This window comes from Vulpes lagopus, chromosome 5, assembly GCF_018345385.1.
Source record: "Vulpes lagopus strain Blue_001 chromosome 5, ASM1834538v1, whole genome shotgun sequence".
NCBI lineage: Eukaryota > Metazoa > Chordata > Mammalia > Carnivora > Canidae > Vulpes > Vulpes lagopus.
The window spans coordinates 56198628-56226250 of NC_054828.1; the positions used below are offsets into that span (position 1 = coordinate 56198628).

General features: G+C 36.8%; 1 protein-coding gene across 2 annotated transcripts in view; it reads right to left on the reverse strand.

The window, feature by feature from the left end:
- RAB21 (RAB21, member RAS oncogene family) overlaps nt 1–27623 on the reverse strand; it is a 43466-nt gene that overhangs the window by 8714 nt on the left and 7129 nt on the right. For both annotated transcript variants that reach the window (XM_041755331.1, XM_041755329.1), the window contains exons 2-6: nt 18548–18607; nt 17683–17790; nt 13957–14020; nt 6270–6324; nt 5729–5817 (exon numbers count right to left, since the gene is read on the reverse strand). In XM_041755331.1, coding sequence (XP_041611265.1) covers nt 5729–5817; nt 6270–6324; nt 13957–14020; nt 17683–17790; nt 18548–18607 — 376 coding nt within the window. The remainder of the gene's footprint in view (nt 1–5728; nt 5818–6269; nt 6325–13956; nt 14021–17682; nt 17791–18547; nt 18608–27623) is intronic.

Here is a 27623-nt window from a genome sequence, read left to right on the forward strand (position 1 = left end):
TAGTGTCCTTGTCTGGCACTGGTACCAGGGTAATGCTAGTCTTGTAAAATAAATTTAGAAGAGTTCCTTCTTCTACTTTGTAAGAATTTGAGAAGGACTGGTATTAATTCTTCTTTGAATGTTCAGCAGAATTCACCATGAAGCCATCTGATCCTGGATTTCTGTTTGTCGGGAAGTTTTGCATTACTGATTCAATCACCTTACTAGTAATCAGTCTGTTCAGATTTTATGTTTCATTATGATTCAATATTAGTATTTATCCATTTCTTCTAGGGTGTCCAATTTATTAGTATATAATTGTTCACAGCAGTATCTTATGATCCTATGTATTTCTGTGTTACCAGTTGTAAAGTCTTTGCTTTCATTTCTGATTTTGAATCCTCCCTTTTTCTTGGTAAGGCTACCTAAGTTTTTTTCAATTTTATCTTCTTAAAGAACCAGCTAGGGATCCCTGGGTGGCGCAGCGGTTTGGCGCCTGCCTTTGGCCCAGGGCGCGATCCTGGAGACCCGGGATCGAATCCCACGTCAGGCTCCCGGTGCATGGAGCCTGCTTCTCTCCCTCTGCCTATGTCTCTGCCTCTCTCTCTCTCTCTCTCTGTGACTGTAATAAAATAAATAAAAATTAAAAAAAAAAAAAAAAAAAAAAAGAACCAGCTAGTTTCATCAATCTTTTCTAATACTCTTTTGGTATCTATTTCATTTATTTCTGCTCTGATCCTTATTGTTCCCTTTCTTATTCTAATTTTGTTCTTTTTCTCATTCCTTGAGGTATAATAAAGTTATGTTGTTTGAGACTTTTTTTAAAGTTTTATTTACTTTTTTTAGTAATCTCTACACTCAACATGGGACTTGACTTCATGACTCAGAGATCAAGAGTCACATGCTCTTTCAACTGTGCCAGGCAGGTGCCCCATTTGAGACTTTTTTTTAAATTCTTGAGTTAGGTATCACTATGAACTTCCCTCATTTTTTAAAAAATATTTTATTAAGTAATCTCTATACCCAACATAGGGCTTGAACTCACAACCCTGAGATCAAGAGTTTCACACACCACTGACTGAGCCAGCCAGGTACCCCTGAAATTCTCTCTCAATACAGCTTTTGCTGCATCCCATAAACGTTGGTATGTTATGCTTATATTTTTGTTTATCTCAAGGTATGTTTCAATTTCTCTTTTGATTTCTTCTTCGACTTGCTGGTTGTTCAGTAGAATGTTTTTTCATCTCTACATATTCATGAAATTTTCAGTTTTCTTTGTGTAATTAATTTCTAGCTTTATGCCAAAAGATGTTTGATATGATTTTAATTCTCTTGAATTTATTAAGACTTGTTTTATGGCTTAACATACAACTGATAAGATGTTCCATTGTGCACTTGGGAAAAATGTGTATTCCATTGTTTTTGGATAGAATGTTCTGTAACTATCTGTTAAGTCCATCAGATTTAACATGTCATTTCAGGCCAGTGTTTCCTTACTGCTTTTCTGTCAGCATAAACCACTGATGTAAGTAAGGTACTAAAGTCCGCCTCCCATTATTTGTATTGCTATTCTTCCCTTAGGTTGGTTAGTATTTGCTTCATATATATAGGTTCTCCTGTGTTGGGTACACAAGTATTACAAATGAATCTTCTTGTTGGCTTGACACCTTTATCATTATGTAATGTAGTTGTCTCTCATTACAGTCTTTGTTTTAAAGCCTATGTTGTCTGATGTAATAATAGCTACTCCAACTGTCTTCTGGTTTCCATTTGCATGGAACATCTTCCATCCCTTCATTTTCAGTCTCTGTGTGTCCTTATATCTAACCTGAGTCTCTTATAAGGCAGCATATAGATAGGTCTTGTTTTTTTTTTTTTTTTTTATCCATTCAGTCTCCAGTCTTTTGACTGGAGAATTTAGTCCATTTATATTTAAAGTAATTATAGGTATGTGTTTACTGCCATTTTGTATTCTAGCAATTTTTATAATTCCTTTTTCTTTCTTCTTCTCTTGCTCTCTCTTCCTCTGATGATGACCTACTTCAGTGGTATGCTTCTATTCTTTTTATCTTTTGTACGGTTTTTGCTTTGTAGTTACAATGAGGCTTACATAAAACAACTTATACCAATCTATTTTAAGTTGATCCCACTTAACATTATTACTCCCCTAACCAATGTTTTATGTTTTTTTTTTTTGTTTTATGTTTTTGATACATTTTACATCATTTCATCTTATGTATCACTCAATTAATTATTGTAAATATGGTTATTTTTACTATTTTTGTCTTCTAACTTTCATACTAGCTTTACAATCAATTAATATCCCACCTTTACTAGATATTTACTTTCCAGTGAGATTTCTCTCATGTGTGCTCTCGTTACTAATTAGCACCCTTTCTTTTAAGGTAAAAGAAGTCTCTCTAACAGATCTTTAAGGCAAGTTTGGTGATGATAAACTTTAGCTTTTGCTTGTCTGGAAAATTATTTTTCCTTCCCTTCTGAATGATAATTTTGTCAGGTAGAGAATTCTTGGTTTCAAGTTTTTTTTCTTTCAGCACTTTGAATATATCATGCCATTCCCTCTGGCCTGCAAAACTACTGCTGAAAGATCTGCTGATAATCTTATAGGGGTTTCCCTTGTATGTAACAAGTTTTTCTCCTCTGCTTTTAATATTATCTCCTTATCTTTATTTTTGACACTTTAATTACAAATGTATCTTTGGTGTGGATCTCTTTAGGTTCCTCTTATTTGGAACTCTAGGCTTCCTAGACTTGGATGTCTGTTTCCTTACCCACGCTGGGAAAGTTTTTAGCCACTATTTTTTCAAATAAGATTTCTGCCTCTTTATCTCTTTTCCTGGGATCCCCAGGATGCAAATATTAGACTGTTTAATGTTGTCCTGTTAAGACCCTTAAGCTATCTTCACTTCTTACATTTTTTTCCTTACCCTTTTCTTTTCAATGCTCTGATTGGGTGAGTGGCACTGCCTTGTCTTTCAGATGACTGATCGTTTCTTCTGATTCATCTAATCTGATGTTCAACACCTCTAGTGAATTTTTCTGTTCAGTTATTTAACATGTCATTTAAGTTATTGTATTCTTCAGCTCTGTGACTTCTTTTTGGTACTTTCTTCTATTTTCCATCTGTTGAAGTTCTGTGTTCATCCATTCTTCTCCCCATTTCAGTGATCATTTTTATAACCATTACCTTGAACTATTTCAGGTAAATTACTTCTCTCTGTTTTAATTAAGGTTTTTCCTGAGGTTTTTTTTTTTTTTTTTTTTAATTTTTTTTTTATTTATTTACGATAGTCACAGAGAGAGAGAGAGGCAGAGACACAGGCAGAGGGAGAAGCAGGCTCCATGCACCGGGAGCCCTATGTGTGATTCGATCCCGGGTCTCCGGGATCGCGCCCTGGGCCAAAGGCAAGCACCAAACCGTTGCGCCACCCAGGGATCCCTTTTCCTGAGGTTTTTATCTTGTTCTTTCATTTGGAACATACTCCCATTTCTTCTTTTTGTGTGACTCTCCATGTTGCTTTCTATAGAGTAAATGGAACAAGCTGCTTGTCCAAGCAGCCTATTATATTTTTAATAGCTCCAAGTAGTTGAGGATGTCCCAAGACCTATCAACATCCCAAAGGGGAGAATCTCAGCACCTAGATTCAGGGTGACTGGAAGCCCGATCTTTAGGCATCAGCTTTGAAAAGTACGCAAAAATAAGGGTGTCTGGGTGGCTCAGTTGAGTTGAGCCTCTGACTGTGTTTCAGCTCAGGTCATCATCTCAGGGTCATGGGATCCAGCCCTGTGTACGGCTCCATGCTCAGTGCAGTCTGGGATTCTCACTCTTCTCTCCCTCAGTCCCTCTCCCCACTTGTGCTTTCTCTCTCAAATAAACTCTTAAACAAAAAATACTCAAAAGCATGCAAATATATGGCCCTATGGGACTGCAATCATAAGCGCCACTGGCCACCAAGACCAGGTTATCTGGAGGTGCCCCTGGACAGCAGTCACAAAAATTAAGGCTCCAGACAAATGTATAAGCTCTTTCCTAGGTGATACAAGCAAGCTAGAATAAGGTAGAAGAGCACCAAGACAGTGCCCAGAGCCTACAGTCCTTGAAACCAGCTCTATAGGCCACTAAATGTGGTCCAAACCTGAAACTTGTCCCTCAGGCTATAGTTATGATGATTAGCTAACAAGTGTCCATAACAGAAAAATTGAGCTTGTGGGTCTCTTCCTTCATGCTGTGCCCTATGGATAGTAGTTAAGAACTCTTTCTCTGTTGGTTACAGTCCCATGGGACCCATGAACATAAGGCCCCATTGGCCACTAGAGCCAGGTAATGTAGAGATGCCCTCTGGTAGCAGTCACAAGAATCAGGAGTGCCAGACAGGCGTATGAGCTCCTTTTTGAGTAACATCAGATATAATAATCCAATAGGACCAAGAATACAAGCTCCCCTGGCCTACAGGTCAAATGATCAAGATGTGTTTCCTACATGGCAGCTGCAAAAACTGGGGCGCCAAATGTATATAAAAGCTCCTCTCCAGGGGATACAGGTGCTCCGGAACACAGCAAAGGAGAAATACAGCAAAGGGAGACCAGGAAGATGGTGCCTGCCAATCTCCATCCTAAAATAGTATTCCACTAGCAGGCTTCTAGATGTGTGATGCCTTTAATATAAGCAGGTGAGCCTCCCTCATTTGGTGTGATCAGCTGCCTCTGAGCTGGGACCTGGGGCAAATAAGTCTCCATGCAAGCCCTTAAGAGCAGTTTTTCAGACTGCTTCAGTCTTGTAGGTCTTGGGATGTGAGCCACACTAGTTTTCAAAGTTAGATGGGCGAATCATCTCTCATTTACACCTTAAAAGTTAGTGATGTCCATTGTGAGGTTCAAATTCTTTACTCCTTAGGAAGAAGCTATGGGTTTTGAGTTCTCTTCTGGTTGTGGGTCACCACACCAAGGATGGGGCTTATGGCAACATTGTATTACAGCCTCTTCCATCTCCTTGATGTAGTTTTCTTCTTGTTTGTCCAATATATAGTTGTCATTCAGCCAACCTTCAGGATTTTTAAAGAGGAAATTCTTCCATATGTAGCTTTAGACTCAAGTGTGTCCCCGTAGACGTTGAAGATCTTCTGATGTGACCATTTGAACCAGAACCTCAATAACTTTTTAATATATTCGCTCTACTGTTTTTATTTATCTTCTGAAAGTAAGCTCTATGCTCAATGTGGGGCTTGAACTCATGACCCAGAGATCAAGTCACATGCTTTACTGACTGAAATTAGGGTCCAGGTACCCCTCAATAACTTCTTAATACCATCAAATGGTATATACCAGTGAGTATTCATATAGTCCCCACTGTCTGACAAATGTTCTTGTTCACTACTTTCTCAAATCAGGATCGAAATAACCTCCACTGCAGCAAGCTGCTACGTCTCTTAAGTTTTTGTATTCTATTTTTATTTTTGATAGTTATGCATTTAATTTTAATGTGTATTTAGCACATACCCTATCCAATGATTTCACGATTTCATATCCATTAACTACTGCTTGAAACAGAGCTAAAGTAGGTATTTAAGCTTTAAAAAATGAGTTTAAGAAAAATATATTAAATAATAATACTGGTAGATGTGACAAATCATCAATGTATCACTGAGACCACAAAATATCACTTAAAAAATATTACTGATATTTTTAAAAGAGCTATTTTTCTAAATACGTAAAATCTGAGTATACCTACTTTTACAAAGATCAAGAAAGAGTTCTTCAATTCCTTTGTTCTGTTTGGCTGAAGTATGATAATGCTTTGCTCCCACAGATTCTGCATACCTTAAAAAAAAGTAACACCAGTGATTGATACAAAAAATGTTCATATTTTTGTCATAACTATTAGAATTTTTTAAGTAGCGATTTTAGTGACTTTTACTAATTAATCCATATTTAGTGAAATTAAGATACACTGAACCAAATTTTACGTAAGAACATAAGGATTACAACACTTGAAATTTTTAATTTGGAACCCAAACACTTTAAAAGTTTTTGTGACTATTTGATTATGATAGTTTTCTTTTGCATCACTCTTTACATTTTTTACTAAAATCAAAAAGTGAGAATGGAATATTTGTAAATGTTGTCAAAAGTCCAGAAATTACCAATGTAAATTTTCTTCACTGAATCCAATAGCTCATATTATATTAAGAGGTTTGAGTAATACCTAAATAGTAAAGCACACTGTGCAAAGAGAAAGAGTGACTAGAGGGAGGGAAAGGGAGAACACTTACGATTCTGCTTCTTGAATGGAAACATGTCTCTCCTTTTCCAAGTCTATTTTATTACCTAGTTTGAAAGTAAAAATGCCAAATATTAATATTGATTCTTTTTTGTAACAAAACTAAGCCAATTCTAAATTCACAAATGTCATTTTAATGACCTGGAAAAATACAAATCCCCATTAGACTTCTACATGTCCTAAAACTATAAGGTAAAACCCTATGATAGAAGGGTTGGTCATGACTGTCAAGGTAAATGCTTCAGCCTCCCTCAGATGGCTCAATGAAGCTGAAGCCTCTGTCAGAAAAAATAACTTTTCCAAAGAGATGGGTACTATTCTTTGATTTATGATAAAATGGAGAACCTAGGAAAATAAACTTATGATTCTTAGCCAAATGTAAATGGTCCCAAATCAATATACAGCCAGTCAATAATTAAGCAAGACTATCTTACTATTCATGAAATAGATTAGGCTAGTCCCTTGGACCCTAAGAGTATTTTGGTTTCCTGAATGATATGAACTAGTTAAAGAAAGCATTTAAACATATGGCCTTGGGGCAGCCCAGGGGGCTCTGTGGTTTAGCGCCACCTTCAGCCCAGGGCCTGATCCTGGAGACCTGGGATCGAGTCCCAGGTTGGGCTCCCTGCAAAGAGCCTGCTTCTCCCTCTGCCTGTGTCTCTGCCTCTCTCTCTCTCTCTCTCTGTGTCTCTCATGAATAAATAAAATCTTAAAAAAAAAAAAAAAGAAAGAAAGCAAACCATACGGCCTTTAGGGATGCCTGGGTGGCTCAGTGGTTGAGCACCTGCCTTTGGTTCAGGGTGTGATCTTGGAGTCCTGGGATCGAGTCCCACATCAGGGTCCCTACATGGAGCCTGCTTCTTCCTCTGCTTATGTCTCTGCCTCTTTGTGTCTCTCATGAATAAATACTTTTTTTTTTTTTATGATAGTCACACAGAGAGAGAGAGGCAGAGACACAGGCAGAGGGAGAAGCAGGCTCCATGCACCGGGAGCCCGACGTGGGATTCGATCCCGGGTCTCCAGGATCGTGCCCTGGGCCAAAGGCAGGCGCCAAACCGCTGCGCCACCCAGGGATCCCCAATAAATAAAATCTTTAAAAAATAAACATATGGCCTTTAAAGAACTTCAGTACCACAACAGAGGAACCTGTACTGTTTAACACGAGAAAACTTAATATATGCACATCATGCAAATTTAAAATTATGAAAATTAAGCTTAACTCTTCTTAAACAATTGGATGAAACAGATTATGCTGAAAAGCCACCCGAATAAAAGTGAAGAAACTGCAAAATGTAGATTCTTTATGAAATACAAGGCAGAGGTTAAGGTGAGTTGGCTGGACACACAGAATACTACAGGTAATGGAAATAACAGGAAAAAAAAGGGGGAAATGCCCTAAGGAAGGATATTTCAAATAAATATTTTCATTTCTTCTATTATAACTTATAAGGGGCGGGGGGAGAAAACCTTTGTAAATAAGGTCATCTTTTATTGGAACCTTAGAGAATCTAGAAGACAATTTCAGATAAGGACTGAAGTAAGCACCCAAAGAAAGATGCAATACTTATAACTGAGAATTGCAAGCCCAGAGGTTTGTATATGCAGGGCCTCAAATAACCCCAGCACCCAATCATGGGCAGTTGCAGGTAACTATCTGACACCATAGCCACAGCATTAGAAGGAAACAGACTATACTAAAGCTCAATGATTACCAACAGATTCAGTAATGAACTCTTCCTTCTTTGAATAATTATCTATTTGGCTCAGCAAGAAGAACATATTAGTTCTGATTTCTTACATTGTATTTGTCAATAAAATTTTAAATTTGCTAAATACTACAGCCTATATACCTGATAGTCACCAGAAGAAAAACAAGTTGTTTTATGCTATGAAGAATGCAAAAAGCACCACCTAGTGGCTGGTGGTTCCAACAACAGAGGCACAAGATTCTCCCACTCTAAAAAGGTAAAACAGGAGACTTGTTCCAATTAATTAAAACCCCTATGTTGTTCTTCTCAATCTTTAATACCTCTGCTTTCAAATTCTATCAGAATTATCAACTTTTTTTTTAAATGAGGACAGAGAAAGATAATTTACTGCCTCAAACAAATATTTGGGGATAATTATTCAGATACTGCTTTCTTCTCTAAAAATATTTTAAACTGACCTAACTTTAAAAATTTAGCCATCATTAAAACAGGTACCTATTTTAATAACCTAATTATTCTTTTAAACAAAAACCTTTTGTTAACCACTATTTCTTTCAATAATCAGTGTTAATAAAAGGATAGCAGAGTCTCAAAAAACTATTTTGGTGACTGATAGCTTTCCAAAACTCAAAACCTAAATTTTTTTTTAAATGCAAGACATCTAAAGGATTAAGGCTTTGACACTCATCTATCTCAATACTACTATGCATCTATATAGGGAACTAATAGGCTTGAAACATCTGAAAACAAGGATTACCACCAAGCAAAGTACAGTAGAATAAAGATTAGGGGGGGAAAAGGACTAAAGCTATTGGAGAGGAAGAGGGAAAGCCGCCCTGTTAAGAACAGTGAAAACTTTATCTTCTTTATAAATACACATTTAAATTAAGAACATGAAAGGAATATACCCATTGCTAAGGGCAGATGTCCTAATGGAAATAAAGGGCTAGAACCCTATTTGGCTTAGATTGGATGGTATATGGGCTAGTCAAAAGAAGCTTTCAAAGGCTTTAAACATGATAAAACTTGTTTGTTTGTTTTTTTTATGTCCTGGATCATTTCATAACTATATAACTTGGGGAAAATTACTAACCCTCTCTTAGTATCACTTTATACAAATGTAGCTAACAAACTTAGCATGGTTGATGTGAAAATATGATGTAAAAGTCCTGGCATATAGTACATGCTCAATAAAGAGTTGTTTTTTTTTGTTGTTTTTTTTTATTATTATTATAGTCACAGAGAGAGAGAGAGAGAGAGGCAGAGACACAGGCAGAGGGAGAAGCAGGCTCCATGCACCGGGAGCCCGATGTGGGATTCGATCCGGGGTCTCCGGGATCGCGCCCTGGGCCAAAGGCAGGCGCCAAACTGCTGCACCACCCAGGGATCCCTTTTTTTTTTTTTTTTTTTTTTTTTATTTAAAGAGTTGTTAATATAACCTATATCATCAGAATGAATGATCAAATGGAAAATTATTACTGTTATGAGAAAATTAAAGCCCATGATAGGCAACACACTTTTTACTATCACCCTGCTGGCTTCATCTAAAGGAAAGTCTTCCTTTAACATCCCTCCACCCCCCAAATTTAGTTAGGTTTGCTTTAATGCTACCACAGCACTCTGTATTTCCCCCTTCATAGCATTTACTGTAATATACAATAATAGCTTGTTTTTCTCCCTCTCTCTACAAGATAAGCTCTGGGAAGACAAGGACCATATCTATGTCATTCACTTATTCTTATACTGGTAACACAGTAAGCAATATAGTCCTGGTTAAGAATATAGGCTTGATATAGCAGATAAACCAAAGTTAAAAACCCTGGTCTACCTCTAACTAGCTATGTACTTTGGAAAGTATCAAGCTCTCAGCCCACTTTTCATGTGTGAAATGGAAATGGCAACAATCAATACCTTTCTGTAGTGTTATCAGAAAACTTAATGAAAGCATAAATGTATAGTTCTTAGAACAGTAACTAGAACTCAATAAATGGTGACTTTTTGTTTAATAAACATACGTATGTTAAGGACAGACTAGAAGCAAAATGTTATCAAGTAGAGCAACCACAGCTAAAAGTACTAATCAATAGAGTAACTAAAACTGAAAGGGAAAAAAAATCTCTGCTAGCAAAGTATGGGGTTTTCCATTACTGGTTATCACATTATAAGTAGTTTACATAAGGATCTAGAAAGTTAAGTATTTAATTTACGTGAAAAACCTAGTGAACCATGTTACATGAAAAGATTCAGAAACATGACAAGTTGAAATCCTACACTTAGGTTTAAATAATTATACAAGCAAAAGATGGAAAAAGCTTGACAGAAGAGCAATACTTATAAAAAAGTGCTTCAGATTTCTTTTAACCATAATCTATGTAAAAGAGACACTGAACTGAGATGCTAAATAGTATATGCAATTGTGGGCAACATTGGTAGAATGATAATGGGAGAATTTTTAAAAGAGAGGGCCACTTAAGTATACATTGACTCAACAATGTTTGGATTCTAGTGTTCAAGTGTAGAAAACACGCTTATACAATGAAATAAACCTAAGAAAAAATAATCAGGATAAGAATGTCTACAAGTTAGACCAAATGAAAAATAATCAAAGACCAGAGAACATAGACTTCAGGTGAACTGTCCAAATGTTTGAAGGGCTGTCTTATTTAGAGGAAAAGGAACAAATATTTGTCAAATGACTATGCCAAGTGATCTCCAAATCATTATTTAATTTTCATCACAATCTTGGGAAGTTGCTTTATTATTTTGAATTTAGCAATAAAGAACAAATAAACACTGAACTACTATAAAAAATAGAATGAGGGGGCAGCCCTGGTGGTGCAGCGGTTTGGCGCCGCCTATGGCCTGGGGTATGATCCTGGACACCCAGGATCGGGTCCCACATCGGGCTCCCTGCATGGAGCCTGCTTCTCCCTCCGCCTGTGTCTCTGCCTCTCTCTCTGTGTCTATGAATAAATAAATAAAATGTTTAAACAAAAATAGAATGAGGGATCCCTGGGTGGCACAGTGGTTTGGCGCCTGCCTTTGGCCCAGCGCGCGATCCTGGGGACCCGGGATCGAATCCCATGTTGGGCTCCCAGGGCATGGAGCCTGCTTCTCCCTCTGCCTATGTCTCTGCCTCTCTCTCTCACTGTGTGCCTATCATAAATAAAAAATAAAATAAAAAATTTTTTTTAAATTAAAAAAAATAAAAATAGAATGAGGGACGCCTGGGTGGCTCAGCGGTTGAGTGTCTGCCTTCGGCTCAGGTGTGATCCTGGTCCAGGGATCGAGTCCTGCATCGGGCTTCCTGCAGGGAGCCTGCTTCTCCCTCAGTCTATCTCTCTGCCTCACCCTCTGTGTCCCAAATGAATGAATGAAGGAATGAAGGAAGGAAGGAAGGAAGGAATGAATGAATAAATAAATAAATAATAAACAAATGATAAATAAATAAATAAATTCTTTAAAAAAAAAAAAAAAAGAGGGATCCCTGGGTGGCGCAGCGGTTTGGCGCCTGCCTTTGGCCCAGGGCGCGATCCTGGAGACCCGGGATCGAATCCCACATCAGGCTCCCGGTGCATGGAGCCTGCTTGTGTCTCTGCCTCTCTCCCTCTCTCTCTGTGTGACTATCATAAATAAAGAAAAATTTAAAAAAAAAAAAAAAAAAGGAATGAAAATCAATATATGGAAAAATAATGCGGACAGCCCCAGCGGCTCAGCGGTTTAGCGCCGCCTTTAGCCCAGGGCATGACCCCGGGGTCCCACATCGAGCTCCCTGCATGGAGCCTGCTTCTCCCTCTGCCTGTGTCTCTGCCTCTCTCTGTGTCTCTCAATAAATAAAATCTTTAAAAAAATAATAACAATGTAACGCCTACCAATAACAAAAGGATAAATTATGGAATATTTATAAAAGTACGAGACAGCAAAGAGAATAAAATGAACTATAACTAAAAACAAAAACATAGAAGAATCCTGCAAACATAATCTAAGGCAAAAAAAAAAAAATACAAGAGTTCATACTATATAATTTCATTTATATAAAATTCTACAAAACTAGTCCATGCAGTAAAGTCAAGACAGTGTCTGGAGGTGGGTGATGGTGACAGGAAGGCAGCTGGAGAAGTGTTGAGATGAAAAAGAATCACAGGTGAGACCTCTAAGTTACTGGTTACACAGATATATTAACTTTGTGAAATTTTCCTTTTGTGATAAATAGGCTCTCAAAATTCTTTCACTAATGAATTACAACTAAAATTCCATGTCACACTTGCCAACAGAAACGGAGAGCTTTTTAAGCTTTATACCAATCATTAATAAACATTATATAACATTAAAATGAGGATTATCTGACACTACTTGGGACAATAAGCTACCAGATCCAATATTCCTAAACCTTCTTATAATATGAACATGAAGAATATATAGTTACTTATATATACTTATTAAATTACTTATAAATTAATTACTCATAACCTTCATCCACCTATTTTTTGAAAAATGTTACTTTGTAACCTTGGTGAAGTAAACTCTTGAGGCTTAAGTATATGTTAGTCATTTCTTTCCCTCCTCTGAGAGATAACCAGAATCCCAAATGATCAAATCTTTAGTCATTCATACTGTGGCCACTTCCACTCCCACTAAGTCCCAGATACCAGACAAAACCAGACTAAAGACCACCTAATGCTTTGACCTAAATTCCCATGTGGTCTACTACTACAGGGTTCCATTCCGAAATACTCCTGCCATCTAACCTAACATCTAGCTTCTAGACTTAAAAGGAAGTCAGATCATTTCCTTGGCCTGAAGCCCAGACATGCACCCTGATGTGGAACTGTAGAGTTTACCAATCTAATGATGATACAATGTAAGAAATGTAAATTTTAGTTTAAAAAAAAAATCCTTGGGGCTCCTGGGTGGCTCAGTTGGTTAAGTGTCTGTCTTTGGCTCAGGTCAGGATCCCATAGTTCTGAGATGGAGCCCTGTACTGAGCTCTCTGCTCAGCAGGGAGTCGGCTCCTCCGGCTCCCTTTGCCCCTCTCCGAAGCGCTCTCTCACTCTATCTCAATAAATAAAATCTTAAAAAATAAATAAATAAAATAAAAATTCTTTAAAAAGTCAAATGTGCCCACATCGACCATTAAAACTGACCTGGTTTCTTCTAGGCCATTTTACTCTACCAATCATGCAGAAAAGAAGAAAGACGACAGCATGAGGCTATTCATCATAGGGATTAATACCAACGCACAGGAGTCAGAATGACTTCAATTCGTATCCATCTCTGACAGCTACTTGATACTGTACAAGTTACTAAATATCTCCAGGACAAAGCTTCCTCTGGAGAGAGGAATTTTCCCATAAAAATACAAGGATCACATGAGATGATGTCTACTAAGAACATAGCATAGTGTCTGGTATACTTCACTGCTCAATAGTTATCACAGAAATAATCATCTAAAGGAAAAGGAAACCAAAGAGAAATTCCAGAAGTCCAAGAGTGCGTTCTAGAGCTCCTTCATTCTACCCAGAGTATTCCTCTACCTTCGTATCAAGAACTACTCATACCTTGGGAGTCAAATTTGTCAAAAACGTATATAGTTAAATGTATTAAACAAGAACAGTAGCCTTAGTTGTTACTTTTATTTTAAAGTAGTTTCTAAACTTTTTTCCTAAAGAAAATCTAACGGTAAAAAAAAAAAACTAAAGAGCAAATCGAAGCAAGGCTGGGAGTTGAAACTTTACATGGTTAGTTTCCCACTTGCTCCCCAAGGTCTTCCCTGAAGTTTGAATCTCCTGAAAGAGGACTTACAAATCGTAAGTTATTCTAAAACATTAAAATATCACTCTTCTTCCTTTCTCATGTAACTTTAAAAATTAGAATTACTTATTTGCTATTCTCTAATAAAACATTAAGGAAACAGAGCACTTTTTTTTTTAAACAGAGGACATTTTTTTTTAAAAAAGTGATGATGCTTACCAACTATACATAAACAGATTTCATTTCCCAACATCTTCCGTAATTCTTTGACCCAGTTTTTTACCTGTGTATATAAAAGAGTAAATATTAAAATAAATCCTGTTACAACTACCATTACAATACCTCAAACTCCATTGTCAAAACACCACAGGATTTGTCTAACAGCCCATATATTTAGTTGTTACTAGAAATGATTAATTGTAGGATCATTTATTGACAAACTATATTGCAAATCACAACATAACAAACATCCAATGGAATGACTTCTCTCTATATCTGTATAGAGGTATAGACAAAAACACAACTAACTTTAAATTTTCATAAATGTTTCACAGATTTTGCTAGAGCAAAAGCATATCAACTCCAGCCTCTGATAACAAATGCTTGTAAAGTCACTTTGGACTTAAGAACATCAATCTTTAAATTAAAAGTCTTTTGTACTCCAATGGGTTCCAAATTAGAGGGCATAGAAGCTTCTGTGTTACACACTTAAAAGGAGGGAAAAAAAAAAACGTATATGGGCACCAAAAAGAGTACCAAAATAAACTTTTATACTTTAGTGTAGGACAGGTGTGTTCAACTTCAACACTACTGATATTCTGGCTCAGGTTAACTCTTTATTGTGAGGAACTGTCTTGTGCAATGTATGATTAGCATCCCTGGCTTCCTACCTACTAGGTATCAGAACCACCCTCCAGCTGGGATAACCAAAGATGTCTCCAGAAAGTGCCACACCCTGGTGGAGAACCATTGGTATACAAAGACTCCAGTAACAAAGAGATTCTTCACTATGGAAGAAACACAGGAGTAGGCACAGTTGGAGAGTACATTCAAATTAAATAAATTAATCTTTTGAACTCATGATTTTAAATATACTGATTACAATAAAATAGGATAAAAAACAAACTTGAATACCTCCTTTCATTTTTTTGTAATGGAATTTAATTTCCATGTTATCAAATCACACAGAATTTATACATCTTCCTAAAAAAAATACATACACATCTTTAAACTACAAAAGTTACATTAAATATGTGATAAGTAAGCACTTGCCAGACATCTGATCCTACAATATAAATATAACAGCTCTACACTGCTGTTCTCTGCAAGAATGCAGAGGAACTGTGTTTAATAAACCCCAAACCTTAGTAAAAGCAAAGGTTATCTCTCTCAGAGCACTGAACCACAGTTTTCTCAGTACAGCCCCATCTTTTTGTTTCATTTACATGTGTACATGAAGTTTTAGAAAACTACTAAACTTACATTCCTAGTTGATGTCCCATAAGAAAAATGTGACAATTTGATATAAATTGTACATCTTCATCATTTCTAAGGAAACATACCAGAATCAAATTATGTATTCCTCTACTCCCTGGATAGGTAGTATCATAACCTACTAAATTTAACCAATTTTTTAAAAAAAATTTGCTATTCATCTGCAATTAAATCCCCTCTGCAGGCATCCTATTCATTACCCCCATACGTTCTGTGATGAGTTAGAGATGGTCACAAATTCTTTACGAATCCTCTCAGCAAGAGGTAGAGTCTATTACCCTTCTGTTTGAAGCTAGGCTAGTCTTGTAACTTGCTTTGACCAAGAGAATGTGGTAGAAGTAATGCTATGCCAGTTCCAGACTTAGGCCTTAAGACGGCCTGGCAGCTACTCTAGGGATCCCGATGTCATAGAAACAGCTTAGTCTAGAATATGGAATGAGGGAGCATGTGGAGAGAGCATTGGAGGATGAGACACCAGATGGGAGTGAGAGGCCATTTGGAGAAGAACAAGCCTTTCTAGGTTCTAGGTAGTCCTGGCTCAACCAAATTCCAAGTTCACTGGAGTGACTCCAATGATACCACATAACTTTCCCAGTCAACTCACAAAATCATGAGAAATAATAAAACATTGGTTTAAGCCACCAAGTTCTGGGGGTTTTGTTATGCAGAAAGAGATAAATGGTCACTTTTCAATCTAAAAGACTCAACCTTCTCTTATAATCAATAAAACAAACCATTTCTATTCATTTCAAAATGCAGGAAGGGACAACAAATGACAGCTCTCAAATAAATTTTTCAAGTATCATTAAACCTGCAAGTTACTTATTATTTCCTTTTTCTACTCCTTGAACTAAATTTTCCCATATGTAATAATCCAAGGACTAACTTGTATAGTTGTTTCATTCAGCTAAATACTGAAAAACAAATGAAAAAAAAAAAAAAAAAGATAACTCACCTGAAACTAAAACGGCAGGTGATTTCAACAGGAACAGAACAAACCTGTAACTCAAGGTAAGTAAACTTTCTGCCTTGGAAATTAATCCTTTTAGTTACATACCCTTCACAAATTTATTCCAAGAGGGGCTTTAGGAGGAAGGGTGAAATAAATAATTAATCACCATCCTGACTGTGATGAGAATTCAGAGAGAAGTTTAATCAATTTATTTTTGGTTCCAAACAACTTTAAAAATTCTACATTTCTGGTGTATGCTTAAAAGAGGGGGGACGCCTGGGTGGCTCAGCGGGGATGCCTGGGTGGCTCAGCGGTTGAGCATCTGCCTTTGTCTCAGGGCCTGATCCCAAATCCTGGGATCGAGTCCCACGTCGGGCTCCTTGCATGGAGCCTGCTTCTCCTCCCTCTGCCTGTGTCTCTGCCTCTCTCTATGTCTCTCATGAATAAATAAATAAAATCTTAAAAAAAAAAAAAGACACAAGACCAATAGTGTTAAAAATAAATTAAATAAATAAATAAACAAACAAACAAACAAACAAATAAATAAAAGAGGGGTGACAGGGCAGCCCAGGTGGCTCAGCGGTTTAGCACCACCTTCAGTCCAGGGCGTGATGCTGGAGACCCAGGATCAAGTCCCACATCGGGCTCTCTGCATGGAACCTGTTTCTCCCTCTGCCTGTGCCTCTGCCTCTAGCTCTCTCTGTGTCTCTCATGAATAAATAAATAAAATCTTCTTTTTAAAAAAAAAAAAAAAAAGAGGGGTGACAGGCGCCTGGGTGGCTTTGTTGGGTTAAGCATCTGCCTTCAGCTTAGGTCATGATCCTGGGTCCTGAAATGGAGCACTGCGTAGTGGTCCCTGCTCAGCAGAGAATCTGCTTTCCCTTCTGCTTCTCCTCCTCCTTGTTCCCTCTCTCTCCCTCTCTCTAATAAATAAATAAAATCTTTAATAAAAAAGAGAGAGAGGGTGAAAAATAATGAAAAAGGTTTAAAATAAATACTACCTAGAATGTCCTTTAAATTTTATATTCTATCCTCCAGGACACTTAGTAAGAAAAAAGAGCTTAAACTTGATTTAGCTCCCTAATTGTCAAAAGGAAAAGCTAAATCAAGTTTAAGCTCTTTTTCCTCTTTACAATTAGGGAGCCTATGCAGCTATACCAAGTATTTATGTGCCTAGTGTATATGGAAATCAAGAAATAAGTGTGATTTTTCTTTAAAATGGAGAAAAAACAAGCCCCTTGATTTTTATAGTTTTATTTCAAATTATTTCCCTTTCCTAAGATCTGAGAAAGCTTTGTGATCAACAGTAACTGTTATTCACAATGTAAACATAAATTAAATACTGCATCAAGAAATATGAGTGGTAACCATTGATGCACAAGTTTTACTTTCAAAACCAAGACTAATCACAATTAGCAAACAACAGCATGTGAATGGAAACTTGAAAAATTAGTGTTGTTATTCTATTTAAGTAATCGATCCATAAGTAAATAGAATACCTTCTGAAAGGAATCTTCATCTGTTATATCATAAACTAAAATAGCTCCATTTGAATCTCTGTAGTAAATTGGACCCAATGCATGGAATCTCTCTTGACCTGCTGTATCCTAAGTAAAGCAACAAACACTTATTAGATCAGAAGAAAAAAATACATCTGCTGTTGCAACTATAATAAATTTTTGATTAACTAGAAAGTGGGGTAGACAACTTCAAAGCACTGTTAAAAGGGAAAAAAAACATTTCATAAAATTTATAAATTTTATAAAAATTTATGTTACAAACAGTATTTAATGTTTTACCCATTATACAAAAGTTACTTTACCCTTCCCAACCCTCTTACTCCTCAGCAAACTTCCCACCCCCACTAAAAAAACAGTTTATTTGTCAGAGGATCAGAAAGCCCAAGATGGTATTATAAGACAGGAATAAGCCTTGCCCTAAATTTAGGTTCCCCACAGAGAAAGAAGATAAGGGAAGAGAGCACATACCAGGACTACTGGCCAAAAGATACTCTGATGCATTACCCTTGCCCGACTCTCCTAGCCATTCCCTTGAAAAGTGGGAATGGAAACACAGAGGGGAAGACAGACCAGTCAGGCTGTCTATCCACCCTGTACTTTCTCTGACATGGAATCCCTCGGAGTTTACCCTTCTCCCAGCTCAAAGGTTATGATATGTAATATTCATGTATACAACTGTATAATTCTTAGACTGATTTAGAAAAATTGTTCATTAAAAAAAAGTTTTAGCTAAACTTTTTTAAAAAATCCAGAAATTCAAATTCCTATTCCTTGAGCCAATTAGTTATTGGAATACAAAGAATAGCAGAAGTCTTTTCTCAATCAATGGAAAAGATTAACTTACCCATATAGCAAGGTTTACTCTTTTCCCACCAATATTTAACTTCTTCGTTAAGAATGATGCCTAAGAAAAGAGATACACATTAAACAATATTTCATATAAAATGTTTCTTACCCTAAAAATTATAGATGGAATAATAATCTCAATATGAAATTCAAATTATCTGGGATAAAAAGTAATCACTGAGTTATTAATGACCAAAAATTATTTTCATGGAAGGCAGAACATTATTTTATTCTAATCTAAAAAAATGGTATTTTGTTTTATGATTACAAGCTATGAAAAACAGAATGAAAAATGTGGCTCCTGGTTGGCTCTGTTGGTAGAGCATGTGACTTCTGATCTCAGGGTCATGAGTTCAAGTCCCATGTTGGGCATGGAGCCTACTTAAATAAAAACAAACAAAACGATTTTTTGAAAAAGAAAGAAAAAATGGTAATTAAATATTTTCTTAGATTTTCCCCATAAAATTTTTTTCTTTTTTAAAGATTTTATTTATTTATTCATAAAGACACAGAGAGAGAGAGAGAGAGAGAGAGAGGCAGAGACACAGGCAGAGGGAGAAGCAGGCTCCATGCAGGGAACCCGATGTGGGACTCGATCCCGGGTCTCCAGGATCACACCCTGGGCTGCAGGCAGCGCTAAACCACTGCACCACCAGGGTTGCGCAAATTTTTTCTTAAAGCATTTACTCTTTATTTATTTAAATTCAATTAGCCAACATATTTTCTTAGAGCTTTTTTTTTTTTAATGATAGTCACAGAGAGAGAGAGAGAGAGAGAGAGAGAGAGGCAGAGACACAGGCAGAGGGAGAAGCAGGCTCCATGCACCGGGAGCCTGACGTGGGATTCGATCCCGGGTCTCCAGGATCACGCCCCGGGCCAAAGGCAGGCGCCAAACCACTGCGCCACCCAGGGATCCCTCTTAGAGCATTTAATTTGAGATCATCTTACCTATTCATTATAGAAAGAGCTAAGAGATTTCTAAAAAAGATAGTAGATATATTAACTGGTAATTGACTCAACTGTATGAATACCACTATTATTTGAAATACTCCTGCAATTATTTTATGATTCAATTATTTAACCTGTATCTGATAATTATACCAGGTACTTATGTAACAGAAATGAAACAGTTCCAGTCTTCAAGGAGTTTATAAACTATAGCAGAAATAAATATGTCAAGAACAGTATTATGACAAATTGTTAAAATGGGAGGGTTTTGCCAAGTATATTCTAAAGAGAGTCCTGAGTCAAAAAAAAATTAAATTAAATATAAAATAAAATAGTCCTGAGAAAGGAAGTGTAAAGTTGGCCTGGATGAGTCAAAGAAGGCTTCAGAGAGATGGTGATGATGCCCCTTTAGGAGTTGTAGGGGCCTTTCCAACAGATGGGTGAGGCCACTGAAGCCTGAAAGACATAACTCCCTCCCCATGAAGAACTCCAAGTTAGTATGGTCAATGCCAGAGATGAGACTACGAAGATAGGCTAAGGCTGAATAAATTTTAAAAAGTGCTAAGGTTCCATGTCTAGATGTATGGACTTTACTCTGTGATTAAAAGTAAACAGATTACTCTGTTCCAAGACACTACACGTGTATTTTTTTTTTTTTTACAGTGTGTACTACAGTCAGATTTGGGAAATGCAGCATGTTGTTCTGTATTCCCTTTGTACATTCAAAATATACATTAGCACCCTAAGATTCTGCCAAAAGAAAAGCTAACTACATCTATACAAGCATTTCCCAAACTTGTCTGACCTTGTTTCCCTGGAGAAACGCCTAACTTATCCTAAGGAATAAGTGTTAAAAAGAATACTACTGCTGATGATGGAGAATCACTGAAGGATTCTGAAGCAGTGGGGAAGTATAACATCTATATTTTAAGAGAATCCTGTGGGAGAGGAAGGGAGGGCAGACTGGAAAGGATATGTCTAAACCTGGAGACAGGAGGTGATTACTAAGTTGGAGAGAAAAACAAAATGGGTCTGCATCAAGTCCAAAAAGATAGAAAAGAGAAAACAGGATTCAGAGTAATTGAGAAGAAATATAATCAGAATCCAGAGTCAGCTGACATATTTAAAAAAAAAAAAGGAATAGAGAGTCAAGTCTAAAGCTATGCAGACACAGTCACAGTCAGGTGTACCTATATAAAACAAAGTACAGAGAAGTAAGGTATAACAGAAAAAATACTAGGATGGTGAATTATCACTGAAGGAGGAGCCTAGATTTCAGGAGGAATTCTCTGTTGTATGTACACCAAGGAAATTGTGAATTAAGAAAAAGCACATGATTTTAGTAATTAACTAAGGAATACAAAAATAGATACAAATGGCAGAGCTGAGATGAAATCTAGGAACATCTTCCTTCAAAACCCAAACTATGCTAAAGAAATTTTATTAAATGAAATAAAGACTACATAGAACAGGGTATAAAATAATTGGCAAAATAACAAAGGAGGTAACCTGGTAAATGAGAAGACCAAATACATGTTTTGATAATAAATGTGAACAAAGGACTTCTCCCACTCATTATAACACAGAAACTAAGAATATAAACTGTGAGGGGCACCTTGGTGGCTCACAGTCCGTTGGGAGTCCAACTCTTGATTTCAGCTCTGGTCATGATCACAGGGTCATGAGGCGGCTTAGCGTGGAGCCTGTTTAAGATTCTCTCTCTTCCTGTCCCCTTTTCCCACCCCACTCTCACACATACTCTCTCTCTCTCAAAAAAAAAAAAAAAAATTTTTGAATCAGAAGTTTGAATTTGAATCTCAGCTTTGCCACTTATTAGTTGTGTAATCTACTTAAACTCAACCATTTTCATGGTTTCAATATCAATGCTATATAAAGAAACTCAAAATCTGAATCCTATCCAAATATTTAATAGGGTAGGTCAACTTAAACGCCTCTCTTCTCAAATATATTTAAATTTAAAGTGATCTTCCTTCTGAAATTGGCCTTCCATTCCAACTTTAGTATTTTGATCACATTCTCCAAGTCACTGAGCTTTATAATCTTAAAAGTATCATCAACTGAATGTTCTTCCTCCCCTGACATTCCACATTCTAAAAAACTACCAAGACTTATCTTCCCTATTTCCTCTGGAGTTCTCTGACGACCAATCTCATATTATATAATACCTTTGGTCTCACCTCATACTTTAGTTGGCATGCCAAATTACCTTCCTAAAGCCTCTATGAGTAAAAACAAAACAAAACAACAAAACACTTACCAAAAGTCATTAAAGTCTAATAAGATACCATTTTGAGTAAGTTTGCCTGAACTACATCCCTGATGGTAGCTAATACCAAAATAACCTTTTTATCATGAGATTTTTTGGGATTTCTCAGTAGAGAGGAATGAATTAGAGCTAACAGAGCCCTACCATTTCCTTTTTACCATCTCCTTGGAAACTTACCACCACCTTCCCATGGTGATTTTAAGGAACAGTGTTAAGTATCTCCTAAGGAAACATGGGTATACAATTTTATGGAAAGATGCTCATCCGTATTGATGATAATAGAAAAAAGAAATAACCTAAGTGTCCCTCAAGAGGCAATTTTTAAAAGATACACAAGAATAGCCCATCTGTACAGTATAACTGTATACTTCCTTTTCTACTACTATTGCTATACCAGTTAACAGTTACTGAATGCTTACCTTCCATCAAGTACTGCACAGAGCACTTTTTATAGTAACATTCACAAGCTTCTCCTTTATCAAAGTTCAGGAACCCTAATCTACAAGCAAAAATCTCTAAGTATTATCTTTGTATCTAAGGACCTAAACAATTGTCCACATCTACTGTCCTGAGATAGCTTCCAGTATTTCTCCACTCACTCTCCAACTTATATGGTTTATATGCATACCTCTAATTCTGCTTGCTCATAAAATTCCCCTCTAATTTACATGTATTCTCTTTTCTCTACTTGAATCCCATCTATTCCATTTCAGTTCATGACCCACATACTCTTTCTTCCTTGAATTTTTAAGTTTTCTCATACCACCCATACAACCCACACTCACTTTCTCTATCCTGAAGAACTACAGGGAACCTAATTTTTAATATACAGAATATACTGCCTTGCTTATACTCTAGATTATCTTTTCATAAGTCTTCTGTCAACTATATTACATATTTTTATTTAGTATGTTCACGATGCTCACAATGAAGTAGGCAATATTCTAAAAGCTTTCCAACAACATTAATTCATTTGTCATAGTACCCTGAGTTAGATACAATTACCCAAATAGTACAGATATGGAAACTTAGACACAGGAAGGTCACACACTAAGTAACATAGTGGGATTTGAAATCCAAGCCGTCTGGCTCCAGACATGACCGGTAACCACTATGCTATGGTATCTCCCACACTGAGATCTGAGATATTTCTCTTGTGGAGAGAGTAGGACAAGCCAACACTGACACACCAAAACTGTTACTGTAGATAAACATATCTACAAATGCGTGGGTAAATTGGTACAGGTAAAACTCAATTTATGTAAGAGATGTGCTCCTAAAAGTTTCCTTATAAACCAAATTAGGGACACCTGGATGGCTTGGTGGTTGAGCATCCGCCTTTGGCTCAGGGCATGATCCTGGGGTCCTGGGATCAAGTCCCATATCGAGCTCCCTGCAGGGAGCCTGCTTCTCCCTCTGCCTGTGTCTCTGCCTCTATCTGGGTCTCTCATGAATTAATAAAATCTTTAAAAAATAAAAATAAATAAACCAAATTAATTCAAGTATCTGATATATTATCCAAGGATCCCCACTAAATCTTTTTTTCTCCTTATCATAATGAAATATTTAAGTCCCACTGTGTAATATAAATTGTCCCATTTTATATATAGTCTAAGTTTTTAATGTTACAGATATTTTCTTAAAGAACAAATGTTTCAAATATATATACAATTTATATTTCAGAATAAAGCTGAAAAATTTCATGTACTATCAAGACAGTAGCGAACAATCAAAAGGCTGGCATTTGTCTTACCTTTTTTAATCACCTCTATGAGGCAATCTCAATTTGGACAAACTACTGAGATACAAATGTATCTAGTTACACCTGAGTTATACTTATCTGGGGCAGTGGCTCTTAATTCTGTTACATGGGAGTAAGAGTGAGAGGGAGGAACGATCATGGACTTTTTTGAGAATCTGATGAGAGCCATGAACTGATTTACTCAAGAAAACTGCTCATCTGCACATACCAAAAACAATTTCACACACTCACCCAAGGGATTTACAAATCCCTAGCAACTCTCAGTGAAGAATTCCCAGTCTAGAAAGAGGAGGGTAAAGTGGCATTATAATATCAAAAGGTTCTAGAAATATAAGACGACAAAAAAAAAAAAAAAAAAGTACATACTGTGTGCTAAACATTGTGCTGGACTTTCTCATTTACTCTCTGTAAAAACCCTGTAAAGTAGCTAGGTAGCTCTGTTTTACACTTGCGAACCTGAGATTTAAAGAAATATAGTGACTCTCACTCAAGGTCAGACAACACAGTTGGGTGCTGCACTGGGTAGAAGCTTGTCTGATTCCACAGTGCTTTTTCCATTGCACAAAGCTGTGTATTCTAGAACACACACATTCTTAACCTGACACTCCTCTACATGGAAACTAAGTGTTACTGGATACCTAACTCAACTCCCAAAAATATATTCTCAGGATAGGCACAAAGTAATGAGGATCAGAGTAATGAGAGATGTCCCTCCTTAATCCTCTAAACTCTGGTTATAATTCTAATGACTTCATCTTCCAAACTTTAGGGGTATTAACAAAGCAACAAACTCATTAGCTGAGGAAACATCTATCGTTTGCACATGATGCTTATTTACCCAACATCTTACCCAAAAGCAAAGTGGCTACTTAAAAACAAAAACAAACAAACAAACAAAACTCTATTAAAAAAAAGAGAATTAGGGCAGCCTGGGTGGCTCAGCAGTTCAGCGGCACCTTCAGCCTGGGGTGTGACCCTGAAGACCAGGAATTGAGTCTCACATCAGGCTCCCTGCATGGAGCCTCCTTCTCCCTTTGCCTGTGTCTCTGCCTCTCTCTCTCTCTCTGTGTCTCTCATGAATACATAAAAATCTTAAAAAAAAAAAAAAAAAATAGAGGAAGAGGAAAGGCTTCCTTTAAAATAAATAAATAAATAAATAAATAAATAAATAAATAAATAAATAAAGAAGTCCTCTGTAGCAAGGCAGTAAAAATCAGCTATTGGAAAACTAAACTGCATTGCTACAATGGCAATCATATCACAATACAGAAATGTAACAAATTTACATTATATACCTTAAATTTACACATTGCATGTCAAATATACTTCAATTAAAAAAAAGAAAGAACACTAAGCTGAGTGCTTGAATATTTCAACATTTCTTGTCTTTAGTTTCCATAAAGTATAAGGATTATAATCAGTTTAGAGTTCAAGTAAATACTTTGAAAATGAGAGTCAAAAAAGTTACTTGAGGGGTAGCTCAAAACACAAAACAGAAAGTGGCAATCAGATATGGAATACTTATATATTAGGAATTTAAAACCACAATTTCAGAAAAACTCTTTTCTTAAAAAAACAAGAAACAAACCACCTACCCTTCTATAGCCCACAAGCATCTAGTAAAATACCAAGGAGGGGGTGTGTGGAGATTTCAACTACTGTATTTTTAAAGATAATGGAAATGAATTGACTGTTCAACACTGATGTGGCTTCCAAAACTACTTGGAAGATATCCCAGACATTCAAAACACTAATCTTACAAATAAGGAAACCAAGATTTCTAGACCAGAGACTATGATGCCAAGAATAAAAGCAACTGCTAGAACCTGAATGCCAAGGATTGCTTAGGAAGTTAAGGTGCATGAGCAAAAACAAAGGAATAGACTTCGCTTAAGAAAAAATGGTGGGACGCCTGGGTGGCTCAGCGGTTTAGCACCTGCCTTCGGCTCCAGGCCTGATCCTGGAAACCCGGGATCGAGTCCCACATCAGGCTCCCTGCGTCGAGCCTGCTTCTCCCTCTGCCTGTGTCTCTGCCTCTCTCTCTCTGTGTGTCTCTCGTGAGTAAATAAATAAAATCTTAAAAAAAAAATGGTACACCATTATTATTTGTGGGACTTTGGACATTTAATAACTAATACAAATGTATCTTTAATACAAGTACAAATCATTTGCCAAACTATTAGGACACTATTTTCCCAGGCAATCTTAGAGCACTGCTTTGCTAAATCAAATGACAGCTACCTACCTGGGACTACAGAAGGCAGATAGAGGTGGAATTCCAGTTAGACTTCTAAAAGGGAAGAAGACTAATGGTTCTGATTATCAACGGTACTTTTTATACGAGACTAGTGGAAAGTGATAGAAAACATTTAGAGTGCATAATCTTAGAATACCTTCATACAGGGGGAAAAATCGCATACAACTAAAGAAAATTAAGTGACCACCCAAAAACACAGATATAAAGAGACATACCAAAGATAAAAGGTGGTTATGGTCAAAATGACAAAAACACTTAAGAATAAAATCAAGAGGGCAGCCCCGGTGGCTCAGCGGTTTAGTGACACCTTCGGCCCGGGGCCTGATCCTGGAGACCCGGGATGGGGATTGAGTCCCATATCAGGCTTCCTGCAGGGAGCCTGCTTCTCCCTCTGCCTGTGTCTCTGCCTCTGTGTGTGTGTGTCTTCCATGAATAAATAAATAAAATCTTAAAAAAAAAAAAAAAAAGAATAAATAAAATCAAGAAAGCTAATTGATGGTTAAAGTATCTTACTCATCTTTGTATTCCCCAACTCCCACAATGTTCGATATTTAACAGGTATGAAACAAACAATCATTGAATTTAATTGCTTATGTCATCACATGCGAGAGCATGGGAACTCCATATATGATTAAGTTTCCTGGGCTAGGTAAAGGATCTTGAGTTCTTAGAGAGCTCACCTAGAAGATTTCTTTTTTTTTTTTTAAGAAGATTTCTTCATAATTATTAGTAATCTAGAAGAAGGTCTGCAAAAAGGGAGAAGTATTAAAACACCAAAGCATGGCCAGTGTCACAATTTTCAAGACGGAATTTAATTTCCCAGTCAAAACTCTAGAATGGATAATAAACACATATATATGTATAATAATAAATTTATATATTTATATAAACAGTATTTCCTGTATGCATATATAATTATATATAAAATTATAAACAATTTTAAAACATAGTGATCCTTCAGATATAGCATAGGTTCTCAAAATAATTCATGTCAAATTAGTCCCATTACCTGAGTTACCACGAAGGAAACCAACACAAATTAAGCACCATCTACTCATTCGATAGCAAACATTTATTTATTTATTTTAAAGATTTTTATTTATTTATTCATGAGAGACACAGAGAGAGAGAGAGAGAGAGAGAGAGAGAGAGGCAGAGACACAGGCAGAGAGAAGCAGGCTCCCTGCAGGGAGCCCGACGTGGGACTCAATCCTGGGACCCCAGGATCACGCAAACTTTTTTTTTAAAGCACACAAACATTTATTAACCAAAATGTGCCAGGACGCCTGGGTGGCTCAGCAGTTGAGCGTCTGCCTTCAGCCAAGGCGTGATCTTGGGGTCCCAGGACTGAGACTGAGTCCCATGTTGGGCTTCCTCAGGGAGCCTACTTCTCCCTCTATGTCTCTGCCTCTCTCTTTCTCTGTCTCTCATGAATATAAATAATCTTTAAAAAAATAAATTAAAAAAACCCAAACATGTGCCAAGCACTGTGAGGCTTACCTATGATGGCTCTTTATTTAATCAACATAAAAATCCTGTAAGTGTAAGTGAAGGGGGCACCTCGCTGGCTCATTCAGTAAATATGCAACTCCTGGTCTCAGGGTTGTTAAGTTTGAGCCAAACGCTGGGTGCAGAGATTATTTAAAAATAAAATCTTAAAAAAAAATTCCAGTAAGACCCTTCCATTTTATAGATTAAGAGCCAGTTTACAAACATTAGAATAACCTGCCAAGATCATGATGGCTAAACAGTAGGAAACAAAGTGCAAAACTAAGTCTAATTTCCAAGTCCTGTCCCTTTTTACTACATCCTAATGTAGT